Source organism: Electrophorus electricus, chromosome 15 (assembly GCF_041902795.1).
Source record: "Electrophorus electricus isolate QZ-2024a chromosome 15, ASM4190279v1, whole genome shotgun sequence".
NCBI lineage: Eukaryota > Metazoa > Chordata > Actinopteri > Gymnotiformes > Gymnotidae > Electrophorus > Electrophorus electricus.
This window is the reverse complement of record NC_137511.1, coordinates 7,997,367-8,023,896: the sequence shown is the minus strand read 5'-3', so window position 1 is coordinate 8,023,896 and position 26,530 is coordinate 7,997,367. Positions and strand designations below refer to the sequence as shown.

The window sequence follows — 26,530 nt, the reverse complement described above, 5'->3', positions numbered from 1 at the left end:
ACTGCAGCACTCGCGACTGTGCTATGGCTCAGAGCGCTAGGAGCGCAAGCTCAGGACCAGCAGCGAGCAGAGCTTCAGCCTCTCACATAGTCCAGTTCACTCAGTCCATCTGAGCGCCGCACTTCCTCCTCAGAAAGGTCGGAGTCCGAGCAATCCTGTACCAAAGAGAAGCGTCAAGGACTAGTGCACACACTAGTGCGCACGTGTATGCGTGCGTACCCGTGTGAACAGAAAATATGCGAAGCGTAATTAAAAGGTTCAAAATTTTCACTTAGGTTCTCCTCAGGGGGCAAGTTTGAAATCCAGCTGTGTGAACAAAATAATTCTCTCCAGGGCTATGGGTTTTCGTGAGAAAACATCATTTTAAAGTACAAGAAGGCCTCAGAAACCTGGCCTTGCAGAGATGTCATGAGTTTCAGTGGGAGGTCGGCAGCTGTGAGGAAGATCACATCACATCGGCCTACCCCAGTACAGCCTGGGAACACGGAGTAAAGCTATAGGGCTTTAAGCAGGCAACACCTTCCACTGTCTTAATTGGTCGGTACACATTCAGCATCGGGTCTGACCAGGGTCGGAGTTCATCTCCCAGTCACTGACACTCTCGGCAACTCCAGCACTCTTCAGTCAGTGCCACCGCATAATAAGTCTCATGAAGTTCATCTAAGAGCTAAGAGCCGGTGTTGCCAGAAAAGATTAAAAAAATAAATAAATAAATAAAAACTTGCTCCACCTCTCCAGAGATGATGGGCTGGGTCTGGTAGCGGGCGTTCCCACGCCTCGCCCGGCCGTCTCTGCGCGCAGCGGGGTTGAGGACAGGCTTCTGGGTCAGTCTGTTGAAGATGGCCATCTTCTCCGCCAGGCTGAGCGTGGATTGGTCCGGCTCCTCCTGGCTTTCCGCATCAGGGATGGGCCGGCGTGCTCCCTCTACCTCGGCTGGCTCCTGACTCAGCCTACACTCCTGCTCCCGTACCACAGAGCTGCAGGAGGAGTCGCCACCCCCAAAGAAGGGGGAGAAGGAAGAGGGAGATGTGGGGAAGCATATTATTAGTACAACCTGACAGTTCAAAAATATGCATCCTCAGCCTTTTTACCATTGTTAAGTTAAGCTTTAGTTTTAGTTTTCAAAAGGGAGAGGGGCAAAACTATAGCATTAGTTTTGAGTTTCCATGACTGATGCATGCATTGCCTGTGGGAGGAACAACAAACCAAACCAGGAGGCTACAAGGGGCAGTGCAATGCAACAGAACCTTAAACAAAGCCTCTGCTGGCTACTTCCACAGGATTTTAACCCCATTTCCTGTTTAGATCATAATGTGGTCCTGTTTATCCATGTGGTTGAATAAATGCCTGGTTAACTGCCTTTTATGGGCAGAGTGTCTGCCCCATGGAGGTTATAGTAGCATATTCAGTGCAGCAAACATGCCTAATAACCCAGCAGAAGCATGCAGGGCTAAGGAGGGCCTGGGGCCTGCTCTGGAAGCAGAGTGGTACCACAGTGGGGCATATCCTCTCACTGCACATCGCCCAGTCCTGACGGGTCATTCATCGCATCACTCGTCACAAGTTTTCACGTTTTTTAAAAAGATATCACAAGATATTGACATTTTAAAGCTGAGATTTGATTAATCAGTTGTTTAAATCAACTGTTTTGCTTCTAAAAGTTACCAGGAAATTTTGTGAGCTAGAATGGACTGAGCCGGTCAAAGAGTGAAATATTGTTTGTTTCTATGGTCCAGATGTTTTTCAAATGTGACTCCGTTATTTATCCTAAAACCTCCCACAAGAGGGAGCACTGCACCTAACCATAGCGCACCCTTAATAAATGAAGTTGAAGTATACCATCATGATCAACTTCACTATTGAACAGCCCAATTACTATTTAACAAGAAACATTTTTTAAGTGTTACATAAAAATTCTAAACTTTTACATATTTTGCAGCATCTGGACCACAAAGTTACCTAGGTCACTTCACAGAGAATAAACCACACATAAGTAAGTGTGTTAATACACACTGTGAAAATAAAAGCACATGCCCTGTGTGAGGACTGCTAGGCAGGTTAGTATCCATAGGAGTGACCATGCCTGTCTGGCACACACATGCACATTTGCTCATGTGACTCCTGAGTACCTGGGTGTGGTGCCTGTGCTGCTGACTACAGTGGGACTAGAAGTGCGCGCTACTGAAGAACGAACAGACACAGTCTGTGACAACGGACCAGGGACACTTCACAGCACAAGAACGAAGGAGGCAGGCAGAGAGAAGGATGTTGGGGCAAGAGAGAGGGGGAAAGGAGTTGTAGAAGTCAGAAATTCCTGAGATTCCAACTACATGAGTGGAAGGCTAATTTGTTTCGTGGAACATTGTATTATATAGTCACACATGGATAAAAGCAGTTGCTCACAAGTGACTCCCTGTAAAAGAATTCATTGTGGTAGTTAAATGTATTTTAAATATCTATGTTATGCAATCTTTGACACCCAAAAGCAGAGACAGATGGACAGTGAACCACACCCAAAAGCAGACAATGCGTGTGCGCGTGCGCCGCCTTACGTAGCAGCGCTGACTACTTCCTCTGAGGTGACGGGCTGGGTGCGGTAGCGGTCCTGACCTCGTCTCAGTCTGCGTGTAGATGCACCGCTATAACCCGGTGGCTTCAGAGCAACAGTATCCACGCGCTTCTCCAGTTCCTGGGACATGGTGAGACATGTGAAATGAAAAAGAAATGACCTGCCATGCTCATAAAGGACTCTATGAAATGAAACTCTAATGTGAAAACTTGTGGCATTCTTCAATTCTTTGTCTAGTCATATTGTGTGCAGTTGGAAATCATATTTTTGAGGACACCACAGCACCATCATGCACATACCCTGAAGAGAGAACGTTTGGCAGCAACACTCATTTTTGCTCTCTCATCCAACTTCTCCTCATCCACTGGGAAAGGAGTGTAAAGGGACACCGAGAATACAGGACATTTAGAAAAAAGAAAGAGCAATTCGTTAGAAATATTCATGAGAAATATTTTCAAAGGAAATGGCTTGCAAAGGACAACACAAAGTCCAGCTCACATGATGAAAAGATTTGTCTCTCTCTCTCCCCCTCACACAAACACATGGAGTATTCCTGTTGTCCAGTTCCTAACCAATTTCAGGCATATTATTTCTTTTGTCAACAAGTGGGAGCTTGGAGTTAATCCCCTGGCCCAGGGCCACAGCCTGTTGCTGGGAAGCAGTGCGTTTGCTGAAGAGTCTTAGTCATGACTTTAATGCTGAAGAAATGGTTCACATAGGTGCCATGACACTGCACTTCTGACATCATCTCTGAAGAATGGCTTCTGACACAGACTCTAGGGCTACAGCTAAGAGTAATGGAGATCAAAGGCCTTGTGTACACAAAGTTTGTTGTGTTGCTGAAATGGTGTCAATGTTAATATTTTCTAAAAAATAATATATAGTCTTTTTAGAAAACGGATCACATTTTAACATGGTGTCTTGGACCTTTCGTAAACTTCATCTAGAATCAAATTTCAACATTTTATATTGAATTCACAAGCACATGCATCATAAATGTTATGATGGGGTATTCTTGTACCACATTAATTGACCTTTCAGCCATTAGTAACCTTTTCAAAACACACTTATACTTCAGAGGGCTTCAGCGCACCACTCCTGAGATATCATAATACAAAGAGCCCCCTCCACACATTTCTGCTCACCATGGCACCAGCTCTTGTGCATAGACCTACTGCTGTTTGAAGCATTCAAACACTGCCAGAATGCACAAAGTCAACCACAGTAGGTTAGCTTTTAGAGTGCTCCTTTTCAGTCTCTAGAAAGGATCTGGAATATCAGTTGTCCTCTTTAAAACTTTACTGTGCTTCATTTTAAATGACAAAGTCTCTCAAGCTTTACAGCACAGAACAGCTGTAAGCCTATAAAACTGCAGAATGTGCTTACGATACTGGGAATTCTAATCATGAACACAAAGATTTGAAACCAAAGCAAAATGGTTTGTCTTCAGAAGTTCTGTAATTATGTTGAGACTGACAACCTAAGTCTTAAAAAGCATTAAAATACTTGTTTCCAAGAACATTTACTAATAAATCTGTTGCACAACAAAAATAAAATCTCAAGTAGCACAGCAAAAGAAAATGCACTATACTACTGAAATAGCTATTAAAAACTCCAAAAGGTTTAACTAATGTTTTCATTACTTCTTTTAAAGAGGATATTTCACTTACCTTCTGTCATTTGTGCTTCTGAGATTAGGCAACACCTGTGGTAAGAACAAAACCACAATCAGGGGTCCAATATATTCAAAAGATTAAAGCAAATCAGCTAGAAGCAGTTAGATAATGATTCAACAAATCAAACATTAGAAAGGGGCAGCCACAATGTGAGATCTCAAGAGAGAAGTCAGCAAGCTTTGCACTCTGGGAAGGAAAGAGAAGGAATGGTAGATTAAGAGAAGGCAGCAGCAGTCTTGATTATGGAAACAGGCACATTAAGATGCCTTACTGCAGCAATTAATATGACCTTTGGTTTCAAGGGAGGGGGGTGATGAGATGGACCTCTTTTGTAAATAGGTGAATAGGGTGACCAAGAAATGTTGAGGGTGTGTACAATATATTTTCAGGATTAAAAAAGGCTAACCTGTCAAAGGCCACATCGTGCAAATCAATATCAGTTAGAGGTTTTCAGATGCGGATGGACAACTGCGTGCAAGCAGTGCAGGTCCCATCTTGGGCTTAGCCCCACACTCGCATGCGCGTGCGTGGACGGCCTCCTCGCCTTCCCTACCGACTGGTCTCCAGCTGCTCACTCAGTGTGAGGGGCTGTGTTCTAAACCTCTCTGAGGTCTTTCTACTCTCAGAGGGCAATATGTACTTCCGGGGCCGACGGGACGCTCTCCCGCTTCTCCAGGGCACTTCAGCGATGGCAGGAAAGCACTCTGCCCTACCACAACAGAATGAAGGAAGCAGGCAGGAGCATCAGAATAGGACCAAGGGATTAAGAGGCTGAAAAGTGCCCAGATTAGTGTCAATGTAAACACACACTGAACAACAGTGAGGGTAGGTCACAGACAAGCATCCTTCTGGCAACAGGAAAAAAGTAGGCCAAACCACTTTTCCGTGGCTGAAAACTGTGGCTAATGTAGCCAGATATCAGCAATGGTTAGAATGAACAATTTACACTCTCCTCTGTGGTTAGAGGTTAGTTTGAAGCAATTTGAAGGTTAATTTCCAAAGTTAGTCCCACACAGAGCCCAACCCAACAAGAGACACAGGACCACACTTTATTTTAAAAGCTCCACATACTGATGGTGTCCAGGCTTCTGGGCGCTTGCGGCACTCTCCAGATAGGAGTGGCGGAGCTGGGCTACAGAAACCTTCACATCAACAGGGGAGTGATCTCTGTTGGCCACGCTGGCCTGAGAGACAGGCTCTTTGCAGTGGATGGCTTCCTGGGTGGGTACTGCAGGAGCAGGAGAGGCATGGGTATTCTCTGGCTCTGATACGTAATAAGAGAGGTGACTGGCTGGACCTGGAGCCCATCGTCCATTGGATGGTGGGGCATGGGCTTGCATGGAGGCCTGGAATGGTGGATGGCTGGTTCCCTGCTGGTGATGCGAGCCCTCCAGCCGGTCCTGGACTTGTCTGGCTCTAGCCTGCATTGCTTCAGCTGCCTGAAGTCGGGACACATGCTCTGTATTCTCTTCCCTCCGTGACCAACTGCCACATCTCCCGCTAGGCTCTTCAGATACTCCGTCTCTGCTGGGTGCATCTCCACCCCGGTTGACCGAGGGCAGATTCATGTCCTCAGACCTGCCACGCTGGTAGTGAGCGTTTCTCTCCCTCATTTGGACTGTGGAGGGCAAAACTGCTTTCCTGCTGTGCAGAAGCCTCTCTGCCCGCAGGTCTTGCCTCCCCTCCCTTAGAATCTCCACTTCTTCCACTCCCACGTCTGCTTCCTGCCAAACCTTAGGGCTGGGCTCATTGCCCATGGAGAGGTAGCCAAGACAGCCAGGGTCTTGGAACTCAGCCTGCCCAGCATGGAAGTGCTGCAGCTGGGATGGCTGGTAGGCGAGGTGGGGGCTTGGCCGTCCCTGGTAGGCCAAGCGGGTTGGGTAGCAGGGCTTACGGTGGTACGCAGGCACCTCTGATGTGGAGCCCTGCTTAAGGTTCCTGTGTGATGGTTCATCGCTTGCCAGCCTTTCCCTAACTCGGATTCTTCAGAAGGAGAGAGACAGGAGTTAACACCAAGTTAGAGAACAAAAGGGGAAATACAGATCACTTACGCTGCACTAGGAGTGAACTGAGGTGAGAAACAGTGATGATATAACAATACAGCCCCAAGTCTTCTAGCCATTCCCCTTTTCCTTAAAGATGCCAATCACACTCCCTTTCATTAAAGCAGGTCGCCACTATATTAACATGTGGTTAAACTGTTAACCTGATCATATTTGGAGAAAAAAACAACACATTCACACACTATCACATTTCATCTTCTCTGCAGCAGCAGTAATGTGAAACATGTGCTAGTAATTGAAATATGCCCAAAGGTACTGCAAAAAATAATGCCCGTGGTTGAAAGGAATGTGAATCTGGACTCACTGGAACACCAATGCTGTTTGATGCCTGACGATTTTCACTCATATTTCACACCAAATTGACATTAGTATACATACTTCAGTACCCCATGATGGTATGCCACTTTGAGTAGTTCACTGATTACTGCGCATCTTTTGTAAGGTTAAATGTACAAGCTAAACATTCCCAGCACGGAGGAGACAGATGGTAAGCCTCATACTATTCAGTTTCCAAGTACTGTTTCCTAAACCAGGAAACAGTTCTGGATTATACAAAAGGGTGTCCATTTCTGAAGGGGTTAAGACGTTAAAACAATGAAAAAAGCACCAACATTTTGTCACCTTCTTCTCTCTGAACAGCTGTTACTGCACACTGCACTGTATCCCATAATCCATCTGTTAACCTATGTCAGGACTGGAACTCTTGCATCTGAGAACTGTTAGAGAGACGTCATTAACCTGTCTTCCCCTGCCTCCTGTACAGAGCCATATTTTCTGTTTCTTCCACACTCTTTTAGTTAATACAGGCTCCATGCCCTGACCCAGGCCCAGGGCCTCCAGCCATCTGCAAGTGCTGATGGTTCACCTGCATATGTGGTATAATTTACATGGTTCTTTTGAACTTTTTCCCTATTAGGAGTCAAATATGATTGCTTTCTTCTGCGTCTCTTTGCGAGCTGAGACATATTAATGATCTTTATAAGTCCTTTATGGTACATCTCAATAATTCAACACGAACGTCTTGTACAATGCAGCCAAAAAGATGGAAAGTGGGAATTTACAGCCTGTGAACTTAAGATGTCCGGCCACAAAAAGCACCCTGCACTGCTTCCTTTAGGGAACAAGAAGCTGTGCAAGTCTTTAGTCAGTCAAATAAAACCCCAGTACAAGGGGCAACCAAATTCAGTTCTGCTGCGTTTACAATTATTGATACCAAATTCTAATTCTAATTAAAAAAACGTTATGTTATGTTAACATTTACATTTTATATGTGTACTTCTCAGGAAGCTAAATAACCACACACACAAAACAATGTAGTTAGTCATTTTCCTTTTGAAAAACTTTGAAAATACATTTTATTTTGGCCAAAATGTATTGTCTTTGTTTTTGACCCATGAAATAAAGGTTCCCAGATACAGGCCTGTGTAAATTTGCATACAACGGTTTTTATATCAGGCAGTTCTGCACTTATTCTAGACAGGTTACTTACTGGATTGAAATACCATCTTAATACATGTAATGTTTACCTAAATAAATCAATAGACTGCCTACTCTCTGATGACATTTTACTTTGACTTTGTGGCTTACTAAAGACAAAGAAAAGAAGGTACAGGTTTCGGGCATATGCCATATAGCCTAGATTATCTATTACTGGCAGGTGGTGAGTATGTTAGACCTCAAAGAGGCTCTACAAGACTTTTACGTAAGGTTAAAAGGCAGACAAACACATTGTAGTCTAATCAGTAAGCTCCATTCTCAATCAAGCAAATAACCTAAAACCCATTACAGATGGAATGAGATGAACTTTAAAAGCGCAAATCATTTTTACCATTTCTTAATGCATGACTTCTCTTCCCACTGATCATCTGGAATACTCAATAAAGGCATTGTGAATCCTCCAAAGTATATTCTCCCATTTCACATTTCGTGCCTAATAAGTAAGTTTCCCTTCAAACTGATAAAAATTGTATGTTAAACTTAATTTAACTGACAGGAAATGCACTTAAACAGCATGGCTACACTTCAAACTCATCCTTAAAACATAGATCCACACTAAAAGAGAAACGCTATGAAACAGACAATAGGCAACGCTTGTTTGACTGACTGTTCAACATATTAGTAACTGCTAAACTAGAAATGATTTCTAGGGAAACTGAGGACCTTGGAAACTCCAAAAATGGGTCCACACACAAAAATCAAGACCACCCCCAACACTTGTAAACAGTGTAGGATGAGAAGATGGCTATGGTTAGAGCAATGAAAGGCCCAATTCAAAATCTCAGAATTGATATCAACATGGGATTTACAAAAGTGCTGCTTTAAGATTGAGTTTTACAGCATGACAATCTCAACTTTGGTCCTGGAAGATGTACTAAACAGACCTTCTCCAACCCTAGATGAGCTTCAGAATTAAATGACCACTTGCAGTACTATGGCCCTACATGACTATAGTCAAGTATGCTTTGTCAAAGGCTAGAGAAAAGGCTAAAAGACTGTTTTTGAACTGGGCCATGAGGTTAGATGTAGCAGGTATTAGAAGTGAGATGTCAGACACAACCAATCACCCCAAAAGCAAGGTACCTGGAGGGCCAGTTGATTGGGGAAATCGTGTCTCCTTCCGAATCGGTCTGGAGTGACCATTGGCTTGCTGTCTGGCTATGGGAGCTAAACGCAGTGACAGATGTGAATGAGTGAGTCTCTCGACATGGCCACGTATGAACCTTGATCAGTAGGCCAGTATAGTGTTTCACACCTTCATTCATCCTCATCCTTTTAAACTGGCCCATAATTACTTATTTTGCAATTTATACCACACAAAAACGGGCTTTCGTTCAAAGCATCTGCATACGAAAAGAAAGAATGAAGATGATTTGGCTGTGTGATGCTAAAAGCAATAGCAAATCTCCCAGTCCTCCAGCAACAGTGGTCACACCACCCTGACATGAGACAGGAAGCTCTGCCAAGGTATGACATTTGAGCATGCGCTGATGTGAACTGGAATTTTAAGGGTAAATCCTCAACATTGTATGCAAACCAGTTGGGAAAAGAAACTGAATTCCAGCAAGAGTCATGGTCACAGAAGCACAATGTGGACACAGGCCGTACGCTTTGAAGGCCTGGATTGGAGTAAATCATGTATGCCTATGTCATATGACCATTCCATGCAAAGCTGACAGCGGTCATCATTCAAACTGAACTATGTATATGGGAAATCATTTGTAATAATATACACAATTGTACAGAGATACACACCCTAAAAAAGTACAGATACAAAACCTAAAACAACTAAACAATTTAAAATGAGCCTGCACAAGCTCCGGATGCCAGTAAAAATGCAAGCACACAGTTCCATCATAATCTGACTATTCAACAAGTTCTCAAAGCTTTCAAAAAGCTTCCATTAACTTTACTTATTCAGATTAAAACTCAGAAAATGTAAAAAAAAAAAAAAATGATAATGCAGAAACTAAGGGAGAATAAAGAAAATAAGAGAATAAGGAGAAGTATAAATCTGTGGAAAACAAACATGAATAAACATCATGAATAAAATCACAATCTATTAAGAGACTGAAAGTTTTATTTATGCTACCATCTGTCTACGACTGGACAAAAATCACATGAGAATCTGCCATAAAAGCCAACCCTAACTCTACTACTTAATACAATTGATTTCACATTGTGATTCCTCATTATACGAATGGTAGAATTCTACAATAAAAACAAACAAACAAACAAACAGGAATACATGACTAAGTGTTCTCCCCATTACAGGAGAACGGAGAAAGAGACAAAAACTCAATATTGCGCCATTTCAAAAGAGGATCTGTGTGCTTTGAAGTTTTGCATGAAGAAAGTGTCTCCTAAAGACATTACATATACAGAGCACTGCAGGCCAAAAACGCCTAAAATAAACAGGAAAGAAGGGAAGCGTGAGTGAGGAAGAATGCCTCAAGAGTCTGAAAAAAAAAAATGGGATGGACTGAAGAGAGGAGGAAATAAAAAGGTGAACGTGGCAAGATTGCCAAAAAAACAGATGAGTGGATGAAGAGTGAAAGGAGTGCTGAGTGCAGCCAACACTTACCCTTGTCTGTGGAGGACATTGTGGGCTTGCTGCTCAATGAACAAATCCCCAGGGGAAGCTGCCTGCTTGGCGGCTCGGCCTGCCTTGGGTGAGCCAGGGACACCACCTGTCCCCGCCTGCTCCCTAGCTAGAGCTCTGGCACACTCTGAAGTGTCCATGTAAGCAGTGGAAGGGTCAGGGGCTGGGGCCCCAGCGCCATGCACCCCACCCATGTCCTGCGCCCTTCTCTGGTTCTCCAGGTTCATCCTCCTCTCATGCTCGGAGAGCGAGTTGGCCCGCTCCCTGCTGTAGTCCCGCTCTGCGTCCCCCTTACCGGCCTGGGGGTGGAACACATGGGCGTCTCGCTCTGCTTGCTCGCCCATGTCCACCTGCTGCTGGCACTGGGGCTCGGAGCCCTTGGGCTCCCTCCACATTCGAGAGCGGTGGCTGGAGCGGTCCACGTCTGCGGCTTCGTCCAGCGAGACGCGGTAGCGCTCGGCCAGCTGGCGCCGGCGGTCCGCTTTGTAGCGGGCAATACGCTCCAATTTGGACTCCAAGCCAGCTGTGCCGGCGGAGTTGGGGTCGTAGGCAGGTTCGGAGTGGGCCGTCTGCGTCTCCGGCTGCATCCGGGACTTGGGCACACACCCTGAGCCATACAGGTCAGACCCAGCAGACTCATCTCTGCTGAAGTGCTGGAGAGGAGCTAAAGGGAAAATGCAAGCTACTGCCTGGTTATACCCTCTTTGCTCCATTACAAATGCTTATATGACTGTGTGACATAACTTTGAGACTTTAAAACACTGCAGATCTCTGGTTTCAATCACTGCTATGGAGAACTACACCAAGTTTTACTAGCATGTTTAATTTTTCATCAAAACAATCTGATTAAACCAGAATGACTGGTTACTTCTCAACAAGTTTATTTTTGCTGTAATTACAATTAATAACAAGCATTCATGTTTTTGCTCAGATACGACAGAATACACAGTCTGGTTAGTACAGAGAATCTTCACACCATCACACAACTCTTACCTGCGCATGGGTCACAAGAATCCGCTGCACGGGTATATCTGGGCGTGTCCTCCTCCAGCAGCCGATGGGTGACCAGACCAGTGCTTGGAAGGGATAACTGGATATCTCCAGCAATCCCTTCTAGGCGCCGTGCAATTCGTTCCTTCCTAGGAGAGGGAGCACATATGGCCATTAACTCCTCACAGAAAACAAGTCAGCCAAAGAAACACAACCAAATATGCAAATATATTAAGTCAGTTGACTTAATGACCGTGTACACGTGCGTTATGGGTCGCAGCTGCTAATTAAAATGTCTCACCTGTTCATGTCCCAGCAGTCTCTCTTATTTGCGCTGATGCTTTCAAATCGTTTCCTTAACTCCGAGACTGCAGAGAAACAGCAAGGGGAAGCGAAGGTCATGTTCAAGTGACTATCATGCACAGTAGAACTCTCAACACAACACTGTGAATAATAAATAAATAAATAAATAAATAAATAAATAAATAAATAATCAGGCATTCAGAAAAGATGGAATTTTATTCTGTAAAGGAAAAAAAAACACTATTCTCAGTGCTGTTCCATTTAAAAAAAAATTCTATTAAATACTTGTTTATTTAACAGTTATAAATCAACGTTATAAAAGCAAGCAGAGCACCATCATGAATCCATTAAAGTCCGGCAGCTCTCAAGCAGCACTAAGATTTTCCTGGCTTTCAAGCAGATCTACAGCTGCTGGAGTGAAGCTACAGGAATGAACCAAATTTCTCCAAATACAAGCATCTCTGGATGTGCGCATGACGACCTTTCAGAATCAATCACAGTTGGTCTCTCTTCCAAGGCCACCATTGCTTGGGACAAAAAAAATGTTTTTCAAATAGCATTACAGTGGTGCAGTGGCCAAGAACCACCACTGAAGACTTCTGGGTCTCTAAATATTTAGCTCCAAATAAGCAGTTCTATGTAATGAAAATTACTCCAACTAACCTTTCTGGAACTGTACACAGTGCATAAATTGTAATGTTATTCTATTCAGGGATATCAGATACATTCGTCTGTGATTCCAAACTACAGATAAGGCATTGCCAAACCAGAAATCAAGCCTATTTACAAGTCCACTTAATGTCCAATGTACTCCACTGCTAAACACAGGCCAGTTTTTGTAGAGACCTTTTAGTAAAGACATTTCAACATCTAACTGTACACCTCAAGTCTTCTATGAGCTCTTAGCAGATGGAGGCTGCTCCTGTGACAAATCATCCAAATCCTGTTCTCCCCATTTCTTAAAACCAAGTACACATGCACTTAAACCACATACAACAGGCATTAGCCTTTCTGTATGTTGCAGGATCACTTTCAGAGCTGCTGGGCAAGAACAGCCAGTTGTCTAAAAACAGGTGGCCCCCAGCAGGCCAAAAATAGTCCATCATCATGGAGCCTCAACACCCAGCCTGACCTCAGGGGCAGGTCCTTAACCCCAAGCGTCAAAGGATTTTGTATGTAAAGAAAAACAGGATAAAAATGAAGTTAGGCTTGGGTACCATGAACAGAATAGGGGTCTTAAGTGGTCTACCTGCTTAAATCTCAGGAGTCATTTTACAGCAAGCAAAACCTTGTTGCAGCTGAACAGGTCAAAATCAGAGATCATTGTATCTGTTCAAAGTGTGGAGTGCAAGTGATTTTGCAAGAACTGGATCCTCTCACCTTTGTGCACACTGGCCAGTGGTTTATCATCAACAGCCTGGTTGGACTGGGCTACTCTGCCTTTATCCTCAAACGAGAGCTTTTTCTGGAAGCTAGTAAGACAGAAAACTGGCTTTTGAAATGTGGGAGAGGGGGAAACAGTTGAAGATAACAGAAGCCATAAAGAAAATGATTTCAAATAGTGATATTGTGATGAAAACGTAAGTGTAAGTGTGAGAGCGTTTTAGTTTTACAGCAAGGAGAAAAACAAAACAAAACAAAACAAAAAAACAAAACAACAACAATTGTCCCAAACATATCTTGGCAATAAAGATGGAATTCCGTACTGAAAAATGGGAAATTTTACAGAGCTTATTTTTCTCTACTGAAATTAGTTCACTGCAAGTACCAAGTTGACATAAAAAAAATATTTTCTTGACAGCAAATGGGGTTATTGGCATGCTGCATTGTACAAGTTTCCAAAATTAAAAAATGAGAAAATTAAGTAAAAGCATGAAATACAGTAAAACAACATTCCCATTTGTGAGCCCACAAACAAATTATAAGAAAACATTTTATGAGTGCACAAAGAGTGCAAAAGGAAAGAAAAGGAAAGAGAAGGATTTTTAAAAAACATTAAAAGAGCTAATGTAAAACTGCTTTGTGTGTGTGTGTATAGCTATTTTTGTATAGCAACTTATTTAATTAAGAGATACAAGACAGTGTTTTGGAAACTGAGGAATATGGCCGAAGCAATTAATAAATGAACACAGTTTAGCACAGCATTGCCAGTATTCTGTGTGTTCTACTTACATAACATATGAATAATCAAATTATTCCCATAAATTATCTGTCTAAACAAGCTCTTCCATTGCCAGAATAGGTTATGGTAGTCATGCGTCATGCGTTTGGTAGACACGGAGCTGATAAGCCTTCATATTGAATGCAATACATACTTCAATTGAATGCAATATCTTTCCATCACCTTACAACTCTGAAGTTAATCAATAGACTGCCAAGCACTTTACAACTTTACACTTTTACTGAATCTAGAAAGTCTCAATGAGACCATATTACAAACCCTCCCTTCACGCATGCTATTTTTCATGATCCCAAAACAGAAACCATCCCAATTCACAATAGGGAGGATAAAGGTCATAAGTAGTCATCACTCATAGGTAATGACAAGCCATCTTGGATAAGCTGAAATTCACTGTCCTCTCTTAGACCAACAAGCCTTTCATTACACAATTATGTAGTAATTTGGACACAACACAAGATACAATTGGGATGGGGAAAAAAGGTTTGTGAAACCTTTGGAATGATCAGGATTTCTGCATGAAGGGCTTCAAAACTGTGATCTGATCATCTAGCTTCACAGTAATAATAAACAATAAATACTGCAGAATATACGAACCACCAGAATAATTTCCCAATCAACAGAGTTTAAGGCACCTCAAAAAACAAGCTGCTCCAATACACAAGAATAGAAAAGGATTACTACTGGTCCATAGTAAAGCAGACATCTGATAAATGGAAGAAATTCAGCTCTATTGCTGGGCTCCCTAGGGATGGACGGGCATGATGCAGATTCTCTAAATGAGAGACAAAAGAGCCCTTGGGTGGCAGCTAAGGATCCACAGGCCTCCTCTGCATCTGCTGAACAAAGTGATGGTACACCGAAACCTCATGCCAACTGTGGTGCGTGGTGGAGTTAACATAACGGTGTGGGGAAGGGTCGAAACCTTTGACCTTGGATGGCCGAGAGTTAGAGAGAGGCCAACAAATTCCAAGTTGTATCAGGAAATTCTGCAGTAGAGCGTCGAGACACATGTTACGCAGCACGACGGTGATCCAAAACACCGTAAGGAAAAAAAAAAAAAGTCAATAAAAGGGGCTCATGCTGAAGAAAATGTATTTTAAAACTTTATTTTAGAATGGCCAAGTCCTGAGCTTCATGACATGTTGCACTGCATTATGAAACAGGCTGTTCACACAAGACATCCCAAAAATATACAGGAACTTTGTAGAGAGGAAAATGGAAGAATGGGCAAGCTCTACTTCATATGAGGATGAAGAACAGCACTTACCCAAGAGCCCTTTGTGATGGCTTAGGTCTGCCAGCGGTGGTGGTGGTCTGCTTTGTGATGCCTGTTGACATACACGAGCGTCACAGTGAGGAATACAATTCACCCATGATAACTGACTCCACATAATAGTTTTGATTCCTGCATTTAGTTCTTTTCCCTCTCAGTAAATTGTTACTGTTTACACCAAAGGAGAATCAAACAGGATTTTCTTAGCCACAGAAAATATAGTTGTGTATATAAAAAGACATATGACTGTTTCTCAATCAAAACATTTACTGCCAAATGTTATTCATCTTGGAGGGCAGTCATGCCTAATCCTGCAGATGGAGCTGGATGGAAACTCGCACAAATTGTCCATCTACAAGAGTACACTCCAACTCAACATCTTACTTTTGACTTTGTGCCATTAAATAACCAGCAATTCCCCACAAATGCTATTAGTCTCCCTGGAATCCGATCACTTCAGTCTGATTCTAAACTGAGACGTGGCGATAGACACTTAACTTACTGCATTAAGCATATGTAACACCAGATATAGAGGCTCTTACTGCTTTAACTGAGCACTGCGCTTTTGTTAGAAAAGGCATATTAATTCTCTTGAAAGCATCCTCATTTAACATATGAGCTAACCAAACACCTCAGTGCACACGCACACACACACTTGCTTAACAAACCAAATCTCATATTGGAGAAGCTGCAGTGGAGCAGTATTACGGCTCCCTCATTTTTTAACAAACATAATTTGAGATGGGAGAGTGAATGAGGGCTCCGGAGCGTCCCTCGGGACCCCGTTTCAGCATCGAGAGTGTTTGCACAGCTGGGCAGAGTATCTGCTATAACCACTCCACATTGCCCAGAAATGTCCTTTCACCTCAGAAAGCACAACAATAGCTGATGAGGCACCAGTGATTAGAGAGATGGGAAGGCTTAAAGGCAGAAGAGAACAAAGAAAACAAAGATGGACTGTGTGAGGTGAAGACTGGAGTCGAGTGAAGAGAAAGTTCTCGCCTGCATGCTGATTCATGGCTGCTGTGTAAAGACATGCTGGCGTATCAATAACACGCACACGCACACGCACACACCCTGCAAACACTGACCTCAGCTAGAACTCGTACTACCAAGGAAACGCTCAGAAGTTCTGCAAAAGCGAGCAATAAATATCCTCATCATGTCCGCAGTCACCCGCAGGACTTCAGGTGCAGCCAATTTCAACACTTCAGAAGAATAATTAATTCATTCACTTTCAGTATGTTCCTGATCTTGGACATATAAAAAAGAGCCTAAAATTACAGTTAACATGTATATTGTGGTAACACTAAAGCATACTAATGACCTGTTAACTTGCAGTACATTTTATTCTGACCCGTGATGCTGAGACAATCACACACAGTCCACTGTAACATTTGTCACTCCTAATGACATACCTCCTACACTCATCTACATAGTGTACACACACACACACACACACACACAATTTTCTAACCATAGTCCTAATAACAGTACAGCACTATATATTAAAATGCCAACAAGGTTGTGCATATGACCTCTGCTTTCATGGCACACGTTGACTTTTCCCCTCACTATCCTCTCTTGCCATTGGACGCCTGGTTTAAAGACCGACAGTCATGGACAATGTTCCAAAGGGGAGATAAGAGTGCATGACTCGAGCATTTTGTCATTGCTATGTGATAAATCATGCTAGAAGCATGTGCCGACCTTAAGGGTGAGAAATGGAATGTGATCTGGCCTGGTTAGCGGTAAGTAAAAGCCAGTTTCAGTTTTCATATATGAAACTGCATTAAACCATTTAATGTGGCAGTTTGTTGAGACTGTTTGGCCATCTGCCATTTGAGTGTTAGCATGAGGCATTGTACAGGGCTATTAAAACTCTAGGTCAGATACAGTTCACTGCACAACATAAACTGCAGCTTGCCAAGGACATAGCAGTATCTGAAATCTATTGCAACACTCCCATTTACAAATCAATGCAAAGAAACCCTTTAATATTATGAATTCAGTGAAGGACAACTCCATTAAAAGTTTAATAAAAAAAAGGAAAATGTATGTTACAAAGTAACAAGTTAAAAGTATGACATGGCAGAAGAGTGGCACAACTAGACTTCTGGAGGGTGTATTTGGCAAAAAGCAGAGCAACCAAAGCAACAGGCCAGCATGGCAGCTGGGTGTTAGTGGGAAGCTTGTCTCAGAGCTACATTGTCTAATGTAGGATTAGCCCTCAAGATAAAGTGGATTACTCCAGAGGAACACCCAGCCAGTGTGTCACTTCACTGCCCAAGGTTTTGCCCACATCATGAATGATGTTATGAAAACATCAGCCTCCAACCATCTAAGAATAATTAACCATCTTAAAGACTTAGGGGTCTGGCAGCTGTTCATACCTTCAGTAAAATGACTCTGAATGCGATTCTATAACTCCAGAAAAGGCAAACAAGTGAAAAGTAGGTGGATAAAGGCAACAACATATTAAACCCATTTAACAACCCAATTACTTTAAAAGAGTAAACTTGCAAAACATTTTATTGTTTATGGAAGAAAAAGAACAGACCCTTTGATGTCTGCATGATTCTCTTTGGTAACTTCCAACTGTCTGTCTGGGTCTCAACCTCTTTTCTCATTCACCCACACCTGTTAGAACTTCTGCAACATTTAAGCAAAACATGCACAGGTCAAACCAAGACCATTAAACTGCGATTTGGCACAGAAGCAGTGACAGCACTGCACACACTGCTAAAGTCGACACAGTCACTGCTTCAAGTACACCAGTGAGCGAGTAACATGCTGTAAAGATAACTACTGAAAATCCTACAAAAGCAACAGTATAAAACAGCCAAAAGCATTTACGCTGCCTTTCTCCATCTCTCTGGCTCTTTCAGTCCATTATTTTCTCTTTGCTTTCTGTCCATCACAAAGCCCCTTGTACCTAATCAGAATGTCCTTGGATGTTACAGCTGCACTGCAAAGACTTTTCAAACAAAGCTACATTAATGAAACTGCAATGGGACAGTCCTGTCACGCAGCTGCACGGTAGGGCCCATTCACGTGCAAGTAGGACAGTCCCATCGCAGAGCTGTGCATTCAGGCTCTCATCCACTCACCTTGACAGAACTTGACATGGCTGAGATAGTTGGAGATCCATGGGTTCTGGTACATTTTGGCAAAGATAAGAAGGGGTGGGCAGAGAACATGCAGGTAGGCACAGAGGCACAGAGATAGAGAGAGACACAAAGAGAGAGAGAGAGAGAGAGAGGGGGGGGGGGAAGAAATGGAGAGGTAAAAGAACCAGGTGGTGGTGGAAAGGAGGAGGAGAAAAAGAGAGGGAGCAAAGGAGGAGTGAAGAGGGAGGAGACTTTGGGCAGGCAGCATGCGGATTCAAGGTGATGCAGACTCGACTGCAGGAGTCCTGGGACAGTCAGCCAAAGAAGGGAGGGAGGGAAGAAGTGAGGGTGAGAGAGAGAGAGAGAGAGAGAGAACGAGCACGCACGCAGTGTGAGAGGGTGGTGGAAAGCCGCTGAGATGAGAGCAGACAGAGAGAGAAAGAGCTGGTGTGTGTGGGGGAGAGATGTGGAGCCGTTTGTGCGTGCCTCCCCTTCACTTCACACCGGCTGCGCAGCTGTATGGGGCTGGAGCTGTTCCTGCTGAGCTGCAGCTGCAATGCTAACGGGTAAATAAGCGCCGCGCTAAAGCACGACACACAGTGCTAATCAGATTACTGACAAGAGGCTGCAAGAAGGGAGGAAAAGAGGGGAGGGGCTGGGTGTGTGTGTATGTATATGCGTACGCGTGTGCACGAGAGAGAGAGAGAGAGAGAGAGAGAGAGAGAGAGAAATATAATTATATTGTGGCAAGAGCTTCTTCACTGGAAAATAACAGGGGAAAGGGAATACTGATTTATTATTTCCTTACATTCCATTTTTCGCATACAAGCACAAATATATGATCTGCTTCTTTCAAAAACTTACATTCACAAAGCAGCACCCCAAAATGAAGCTGAATTAATTACTGTGACAAAGAACTTCAGATTGCCTTGGATTGCTCGAGATTCTGAAGCTTCATTACAAATCTCTGCACACATGTGCATGCACACACGCATGCATAACTAGTGCAGGCACGCACGCACACACACACACACACACACACACACACACACACACACGGCAGATGATTTACTACACAACCAACGACTACATATCCTCTACAATACCCACACCACATTAGAGTTTAACACCCAACTATAAGCCCTGCAGTGTTCATAGAGCTGGTGCTGGATACAGCATATATCAGACACTGTGCACGCCAGCGCGCCGCCTGATGGAAGATCACCATAACAAGCCAAACTCACTGGAGTTCCACATCCCAGAAAGGACTCCTGGGTGGAGAAGGCCTACTGCAGAGCCTAAACAGACCCAAGCCCAGCTGCAGAAACTGAAATCATGAACAAAGGAGACAGTGGAAAACAACAGTACGTTCTGAATTTGGTAGGGCAGGTCAGAACTGTGTGTGGGGGTGGCATAAAGAGAAAGATTATAAAAAGCAGTGAGGACCAAAAGGATGATAAAGACACAGCCTAAAGGAGTCAGAGGCCAGAATGAGAGGTAGTGTTGTAAAACAGGATGCCATGCAACACAGAGACAGAGAGAGAGAGCGCGAGAGAGAGAGACAGAGCGCGAGAGAGAGAGAGAGCGAGCACTCCACTACCACAGCTAGGAGGTCAAGAACCAAAGCCCATATAGAATGGCATTTGGCTTAGACTATTTCTGTCTCATTATCTTGCCTGCAATGTTTCCACTGCAACACTAATTCCAGACACATACACAAACGCGCGTCAGCCAATCCACATGCACCATGCATTTTCAGCTGCATCCACTGCTTCAGAAGGATGTAAGGAAGGACATTAGGTCAGAACACTACATGCAGAGACCATACAGATCACAATCAGACTACCTCAAAGGAATTCCACAGCATGAGCTAATGCCCCAAATAATCATCACTTCAGATACCATAAGGTCCTAACTAAACCCTAGGGCTGACTAGATGAGGTCTGGCAGCAAATGGCTTCGATGATTTCCTCCTGAGAGCCTCAGGTTTCTTCCTCATTAGACATCATAAACTCTGCTAAACACTTGTCTCTCAAATGACACATTACAATCACATGACATCACGCTCAACTGCAAAGTGCTCGGTTGACGTTTGATGATGCAGTGAGACATATGTAAAAAGACACACACCTACATGCATGTGCCGCCATACGCATTGTCTGATGGTCCAGCACAGAGCCAACTGAAATGTGAACCCAGGGATACGCTACTTAACAGAACAAAAAGACAGAAAAAGAACTCAACCTTCCATCATATTCCAAAGCCTCATTCGCCAGAGAAGGTTCCATAACTGATTTCAGTGAAAGACCATGACAAGCATATAATAACCCTGGGAACACAGGATGTAGGAAACTGGTTTGACGTGGAGATGCCAACTCCAGACTCCTCCTGCGTTTTCCATCTTCTGCAGCTATGGCTTTGCTTCAGCAAAAATACAGTCATGAAACAGAGCCAGTTAGGAAAACTCATTGAGCATTAGCTGCTTTCCTTGTGGCCTCTTCACGATTCCCATTTGCCTGTGGGATTCCAAGGTGCTTGTAGCTGCCCTCAACATCACATTACCTTCTGGTAGTACGATTTCCTCTGTTCTATCTGCCTTCCCCCTCCTCGTAACGACTTGGAACACACTTATCCAGTCCGAAGGACAGGCCAATGTCGTTGCTGTATATTTTGGTGAGATGGATTAGTGAGTCAATGTCTCGTTCCTTTCTAGCACACAGCTTGATGTCATACATACAGAGGAGGCGGCTGATGGTTGCTCCATTACGTAGCTGGTGTCCGTACCCACTATTTGTGATGATTAGGGGGTTCAGGCCTATACAGCACAGCAGCGGGGACAGGGCATCTCCTTGGCAAATCCCACACTTGATAGCGACTTGTGCTGTTTGTTTTAAGTTGGCCTCTAGGCCAACCGTAGTGCAGCATTCATGTCTTCAAGCACCCCTTCAGGCAATTCACTTGGTCTTGGCAGTCAGCTGTGGCTTGGTGTTTTGTCCAGCTTAGCCATGATCTTCAATCTCGCGTCAACAGCTCTGTTGTTGAGCTCTGTTGTTGTTGTTGGACTCACTGGGTCTTGGTTTCCAATTTTGGGGTGTGGGTGAAGCATCCATAGTTCCCAGATCCTCTGCATACGCCCTCACATGCTGGGGTTGCTTTTGTAGTAGCAGCATTCCAACAGTCCTCTATTCTCATGTCTATGTTCCAGTGCATTTGCTGCAGTAGTCCACTGTTCATCGCATGGCCCTGGTCCCCCAGCATCTGACACGGACCTTGTTGACCCGACCATTGTTATTTCGAACTTGCATTGTTGGTGTACACACGCACACAAAACACACAGCAGCAGCAGTAAAACAAGCAAGTCTTTCGCAGGGTCAAAATTTGCCTGTTTATACTGTTTCATACAGCCTTAAAAGGGTAGAGGAGATATCAAAAGTGGGGGGTGGATCTGTATGAGCCAATTTGTGGCTGCGTCATGCTGCAAGCTACATAACACAGAGTTTGCTGCACTCCCCTGGATGGCTGTCAGTCTTCCATTCAGCTGATGTCTGAAAGTTGGAGAGCTCTAGCAGAGGGTTGGCCCGCAAGCAGACAGACAGAATTCCACACAAGCACGATGTGACCTGACTGGGGACGGACCGGGGGGTTTCAGAGATCGTCTTACCGGAGATTGCTGAAAGCGGGACTCAGATCTTAGCCTCCTACCATCTGATGCACTAAGCATTTAAGTAAATCGGCAGGATACCAGGTTACATTGGAAGCCTGTTTAGAGTTGGAATGGACAGTGTCGTAAGGCTGCTGATGAAACAGTAAAATTATAAAATTTGACTAACACGACAATAACACTAAGAAAAGGCTGAAAAGCTTGGGAGCAGAATGGAATCATACACAACCCAAGCACTTTTGAGCAGTATGAGAGGCACTGCGCTAGCTTAGAGCACAGCGAAGGTTTCACCTTCGAGACACAAAAGCACATGGGACACAGAGCAGCACAAAATAAACCCTAATGCTCATGCTGGACCTCGATTCAGGCCCACTCGTTGGCTTCTTGAGCCAAGTTGGTGGTATGCCTCAGAGCAAGGTCAGGGGGATATCCCATCCACACCCACACCTCTGTCCAATAAGGAGAGGTGTTTGCTGAGTGGCTACGTCTTTGTGACCAGTCCTTTGGCCTGACTGAAGACTGCACCTTTACAGACACATGTGATATGTGAGTGTGTTCGTCCATGTGTACACACATTACTCTTAGAGCATCCTTGATTGCCCAGTATCTGCAGCAAGTGAGCAAGGATCAAATTATTAAGATTCGGATTTAAAAACAAAAATGAAATGGGTAATTTGCCAAAAGAACACAGAAGAGAAATTCCATGACCACTGTGCCCAGCAGACGGACATGCACACGTGCACAGATACACTAACTATGCAAAAGAACACTAGCCCATATGGCCCTTGTAGTACATTCCTTCACAAACACTCTGTTAAATTGAGGCTTAGATACACACACTTCCCATGCCAAAGTAATAAAAGGCAGTGAAGCGCCAATGACAGTTTGTGCCATGAAACAAGACAAGACATGTGCAAGCACATCCAAGCAGGACAGAACTGGTGAGACAGCGGCATCTAAACTGGGCACAGAGGGACACCTGTGCAGGGAGACAGCAACTAAGCTCATCTGGACAGTTTATGATAAGGGTGCAACAAAAACAAAAGTCTGAAGTGTCTGGTCACCTCAAGAGTGTAAAGCCTGCCTTGTTTCCCTCAAATAAGTGTTTTATGGAGTCAGTGTCTTCCATATTATACCCATGTGTACAAATACGCTGGGATGCATACACAAACACTTGGTTCTCAAGCCAAGAAAAGCCACAGATAATAATGTAATATTTGACAACATATAAGCATGTCCACATCAACTGAACCACGACGAAAGCTGTTGCAAGTGCCAGTGCAGAGTGACAAGATGATCAGTGTAGTATTGCAGTCAGCCTAACCCTCAATTAACACATTAAGATGAATTACTAAGTGTAACTGTTAGTAAGATGGATAGTACCCAAAGTATGTCACCCACTAAACATTTGAGGTGTGTGCCTTACCCCTACTCCTGATAAATAATTCTCAGATGCAAATACCAGATCTCATCAGAGCTCAGCATCATCTGGAAAGACTGCGCTTGGCTGGTTGTGTGGCAGAAGAGCATTGCAGTCCTCACTGCCTCAGGCTACACCTAGCCATGACTGTCCACTTGTAACCCGGGGAGTTCATTATTCAGATCACAAGCATATATGGCTGCGTATGTAGGCAAGCATGCGCACTTCATTACAACCTGACCTCATGCTGCACTGACAAAGCCCGTTTGTGACTGGTATGAGGGGGTTGTGGGTATGTGTTCTATTTTAGTTCATATATTCTGATGAGGAGAGAGCAGGTGGGTCTCACTGGACAGCTGGAGGGCTTCAGGCCTAGTTACTCTGCTTACTCTATTTAAAACAATATTCTCATTTTGTTGTTGCTGTCGTCATCTTCACTTATTCACAGTTAAACTCACACACACACACTTATCTACAGAGAGTGGTCATTTATATCCCCAGTACTGTTCATGCTAATGTGGGGGTTAAACACCTACATGCAAAATACATTAGCCCTAAAATGAGTGCAATTAGCCATTGGTCGTCATGTAAAAGACAGTGAACTGCATGTGCCCATTAGGCTATTTCAGTAAGTGATACAATTACCACAAAAGGGTCTATAAAGGAGTCTACATTATCACTGGCTCCACCACCTCTCCACACACACACACACACACACACACACACACACTTTACAGTAAAGAGAATCCAGATATATATGGATTCTCTATTGCTTTGACTCACATTTTTCTCTCTCTCTCTCACACACACACACACACACACACACACACACACACACACACACACACACGCTATGTTATGGCGTCTTTCAGCAGATGTCTTACAGCAAACAACCTTCAGGTCCACCTAATCTCAGCAAACTCTGGAAAGTATGAACCAAACACAAAAAGCACCAGAGAACTTACTGCGTGCTATGGCAGCTGAGCTTTCATCAAGGGACCCTGACCAAGCCCTTCCACCCAATCTCACAGCATGGAAATGGTTCAATTGGGAGATTGTTGCTCTCGGTCATGCGTGACTGGTCGGCTCTGAGGAAGGTCAGTATGAGTCAGGCACAGAACCAGAGAATCACACAGGGGCCAGCCATGTAGACACGACATGAACATAACCCCCTCCCAACACCCCCCTTGTATGGGTACGCCATTAAATCAAGCCCTCCGCCCACCCCCATCCAAAAGAAAAATGTGAGGCGTCCCGCTCTGTGCGCTCCAGAAAGGGATCAGGAGCCCATAAATATAGCACGGTGCTTTCCCATCCGTGTCCCTTCCAAGCCAGCAACTCCAACCACACAGTGTGTGATGGATTTTGATTGGATATAATTGCCATTTTTGCCCATTAATATACACAAAAACCACCATTAACAAAAACACAAAGCATCATACAACTTAGGGAGGGACATCCAGGCCACACTTAAATCACCCATGATGAAGTGAAAACATGTGTAGAGTTCTGACAATTAAGCTTAAAATTAAAAAAATTGAAACTTATTTACAAAAGGTATTCAGACCCTTTACTGTAGCACCCCAAACTGTGGTCATATATATTCAGTTTGTTTTAATTATTTGCTAGACCAAGTCTTACACCTGCTGGAATTTGACGTGATTGGACACAGTTTGGAAAGACACACTTCTGGGTCTATAAAGGGCCCACAATTTACACTGTATTGTCAGGACAAAAGCCAAGCCATGAAGTCCAAGGAACTGTCCAAGGAAGTCCAAGGTCTGTGGACTGCCTCAATCAAATTATAAGGCATAGATCAGGCCAAGGATATAAAACTATATGCAACACTGAGTGTTCCCAGAAACACAGTGGCTTCAATTTTGAAGTGGAGAAAGCCTGACAACTTGAACATTCCTAGAGATTGCCATCCGGCCAAATTTGCCTCCGGCCTGAAGGGCCTTGGTCAGAGAGGTAAGGAAGAAGCCAAGAGACACTTAAAAAAAAAAAAACACTCTAAAAAGAGCTCCAGAAGTCTTGGTCAGTAATGGGAGCACCTATAGGATGGACAACCATCTCTGCAGCACTCTATAAATCAGGTCTTTATGGCAGAATGGCAAAACAGAAGCCATTGTTGGGTAAACGGCATATGGCAGCCCACTTGGAGATTGCTAAATGGCATGTAAAGGACAGCCAAATTGCGGGAAACAATTCTCTGGTCCAGTGAAATAAAAACCTGATTAAATACAAATGTTAAATGGTGAAACATGGTGATAGCATCAAGCTATAGATGCGCTTCTCAGCAGCAGGGACATGGAGGATGGTCATGGATTGGAGACTGGTCATGAATGAGAAACGGATGAATCCAGCCAAATACATGACATGCTTGAAGAAAATGTGCTGCAGAGCACATGCAAACTCAGAATGGGGTGACAATGACCCAAAAAATATAACCAAAACAACAATGAAGTGGCTTCAGGGCAAGACTCAACATCTCTGAGTGGCACAGACAAAGCCAAGACTTAAACCCCATCAAACATCGGTTGAGAGCTCTGAAGATGGCAGTTCATTCATTTATTTAATTTATTTTTTTTTTTACATTTAGCTGACTCTTTTATGCAAAGCAACTTACAATTATAACTGAGCACAACTTGAGCAATTGAGGGTTAAGGCAGTGGTGGCGCTTGAACCAGCAACCTTCCAATTACAAGTCAAGTACCTTAAGCACTGAGCTACCTCTGCCTAACATGGTGGGCATACATGCTCAAAATCCAATCTGTGGTTGAGAAGATCTGCTTTGAAGAATAGAATAAACTACCCAAATCCAGGTGCTCAAACATTGGAGAGACACATCAAAGAAGACTTACAGCTGTCATTTCTAGTATAGGCAGCTTCTACACTGAGTATAGGGTACTTTTGTAAATATACATTTTTAAATGCCCTGAAACCATGTTTTCACTACATCATTATGGGGAACTAAGGGTAAAAATGGAAATACCTATTCAAAAACAAATCCAAAAGTCAATCATGTGCAAAAAGATGTCTGAATACTTTCTGTATCCACTGTATCTGAGGTCAACCCCAACAATACAGCAAGTCATTACAATACAGTAAGAAAATCAGATTTCAACTGCTTGAGAAAATCAATTATTGTGGAAATGGACCATGTTTTAAATTCAGTATGAAT

The 26,530-nt window shown here is 43.6% G+C and overlaps 1 protein-coding gene across 22 annotated transcripts in view; it reads right to left on the bottom strand.

The window, feature by feature from the left end:
• svila (supervillin a) overlaps window positions 1-26,530 on the bottom strand; it is a 56,058-nt gene that overhangs the window by 22,177 nt on the left and 7,351 nt on the right. For 5 of the 22 annotated variants that reach the window (XM_035533212.2, XM_081697111.1, XM_081697112.1 and 2 more), the window contains exons 1-15: window positions 18,266-20,467; window positions 15,150-15,210; window positions 13,081-13,172; window positions 11,699-11,765; window positions 11,401-11,546; window positions 10,390-11,089; window positions 8,889-8,972; window positions 5,317-6,228; window positions 4,799-4,954; window positions 4,240-4,274; window positions 2,869-2,933; window positions 2,553-2,689; window positions 2,130-2,225; window positions 731-977; window positions 87-155 (exon numbers count right to left, since the gene is read on the bottom strand). In XM_035533212.2, the coding sequence (XP_035389105.2) occupies window positions 87-155; window positions 731-977; window positions 2,130-2,225; window positions 2,553-2,689; window positions 2,869-2,933; window positions 4,240-4,274; window positions 4,799-4,954; window positions 5,317-6,228; window positions 8,889-8,972; window positions 10,390-11,089; window positions 11,401-11,546; window positions 11,699-11,765; window positions 13,081-13,172; window positions 15,150-15,210; window positions 18,266-18,533 (3,135 nt within the window). In that variant the 5' untranslated portion in view covers window positions 18,534-20,467. Of the gene's footprint in view, window positions 1-86; window positions 156-730; window positions 978-2,129; window positions 2,226-2,552; window positions 2,690-2,868; window positions 2,934-4,239; window positions 4,275-4,798; window positions 4,955-5,316; window positions 6,229-8,888; window positions 8,973-10,389; window positions 11,090-11,400; window positions 11,547-11,698; window positions 11,766-13,080; window positions 13,173-15,149; window positions 15,211-17,715; window positions 17,754-18,265; window positions 20,477-23,352; window positions 23,810-24,311; window positions 24,459-26,530 lie in introns of those variants that run through there. The other 17 variants (XM_081697123.1, XM_081697121.1, XM_081697128.1 and 14 more) reach the window with 17 other exon arrangements.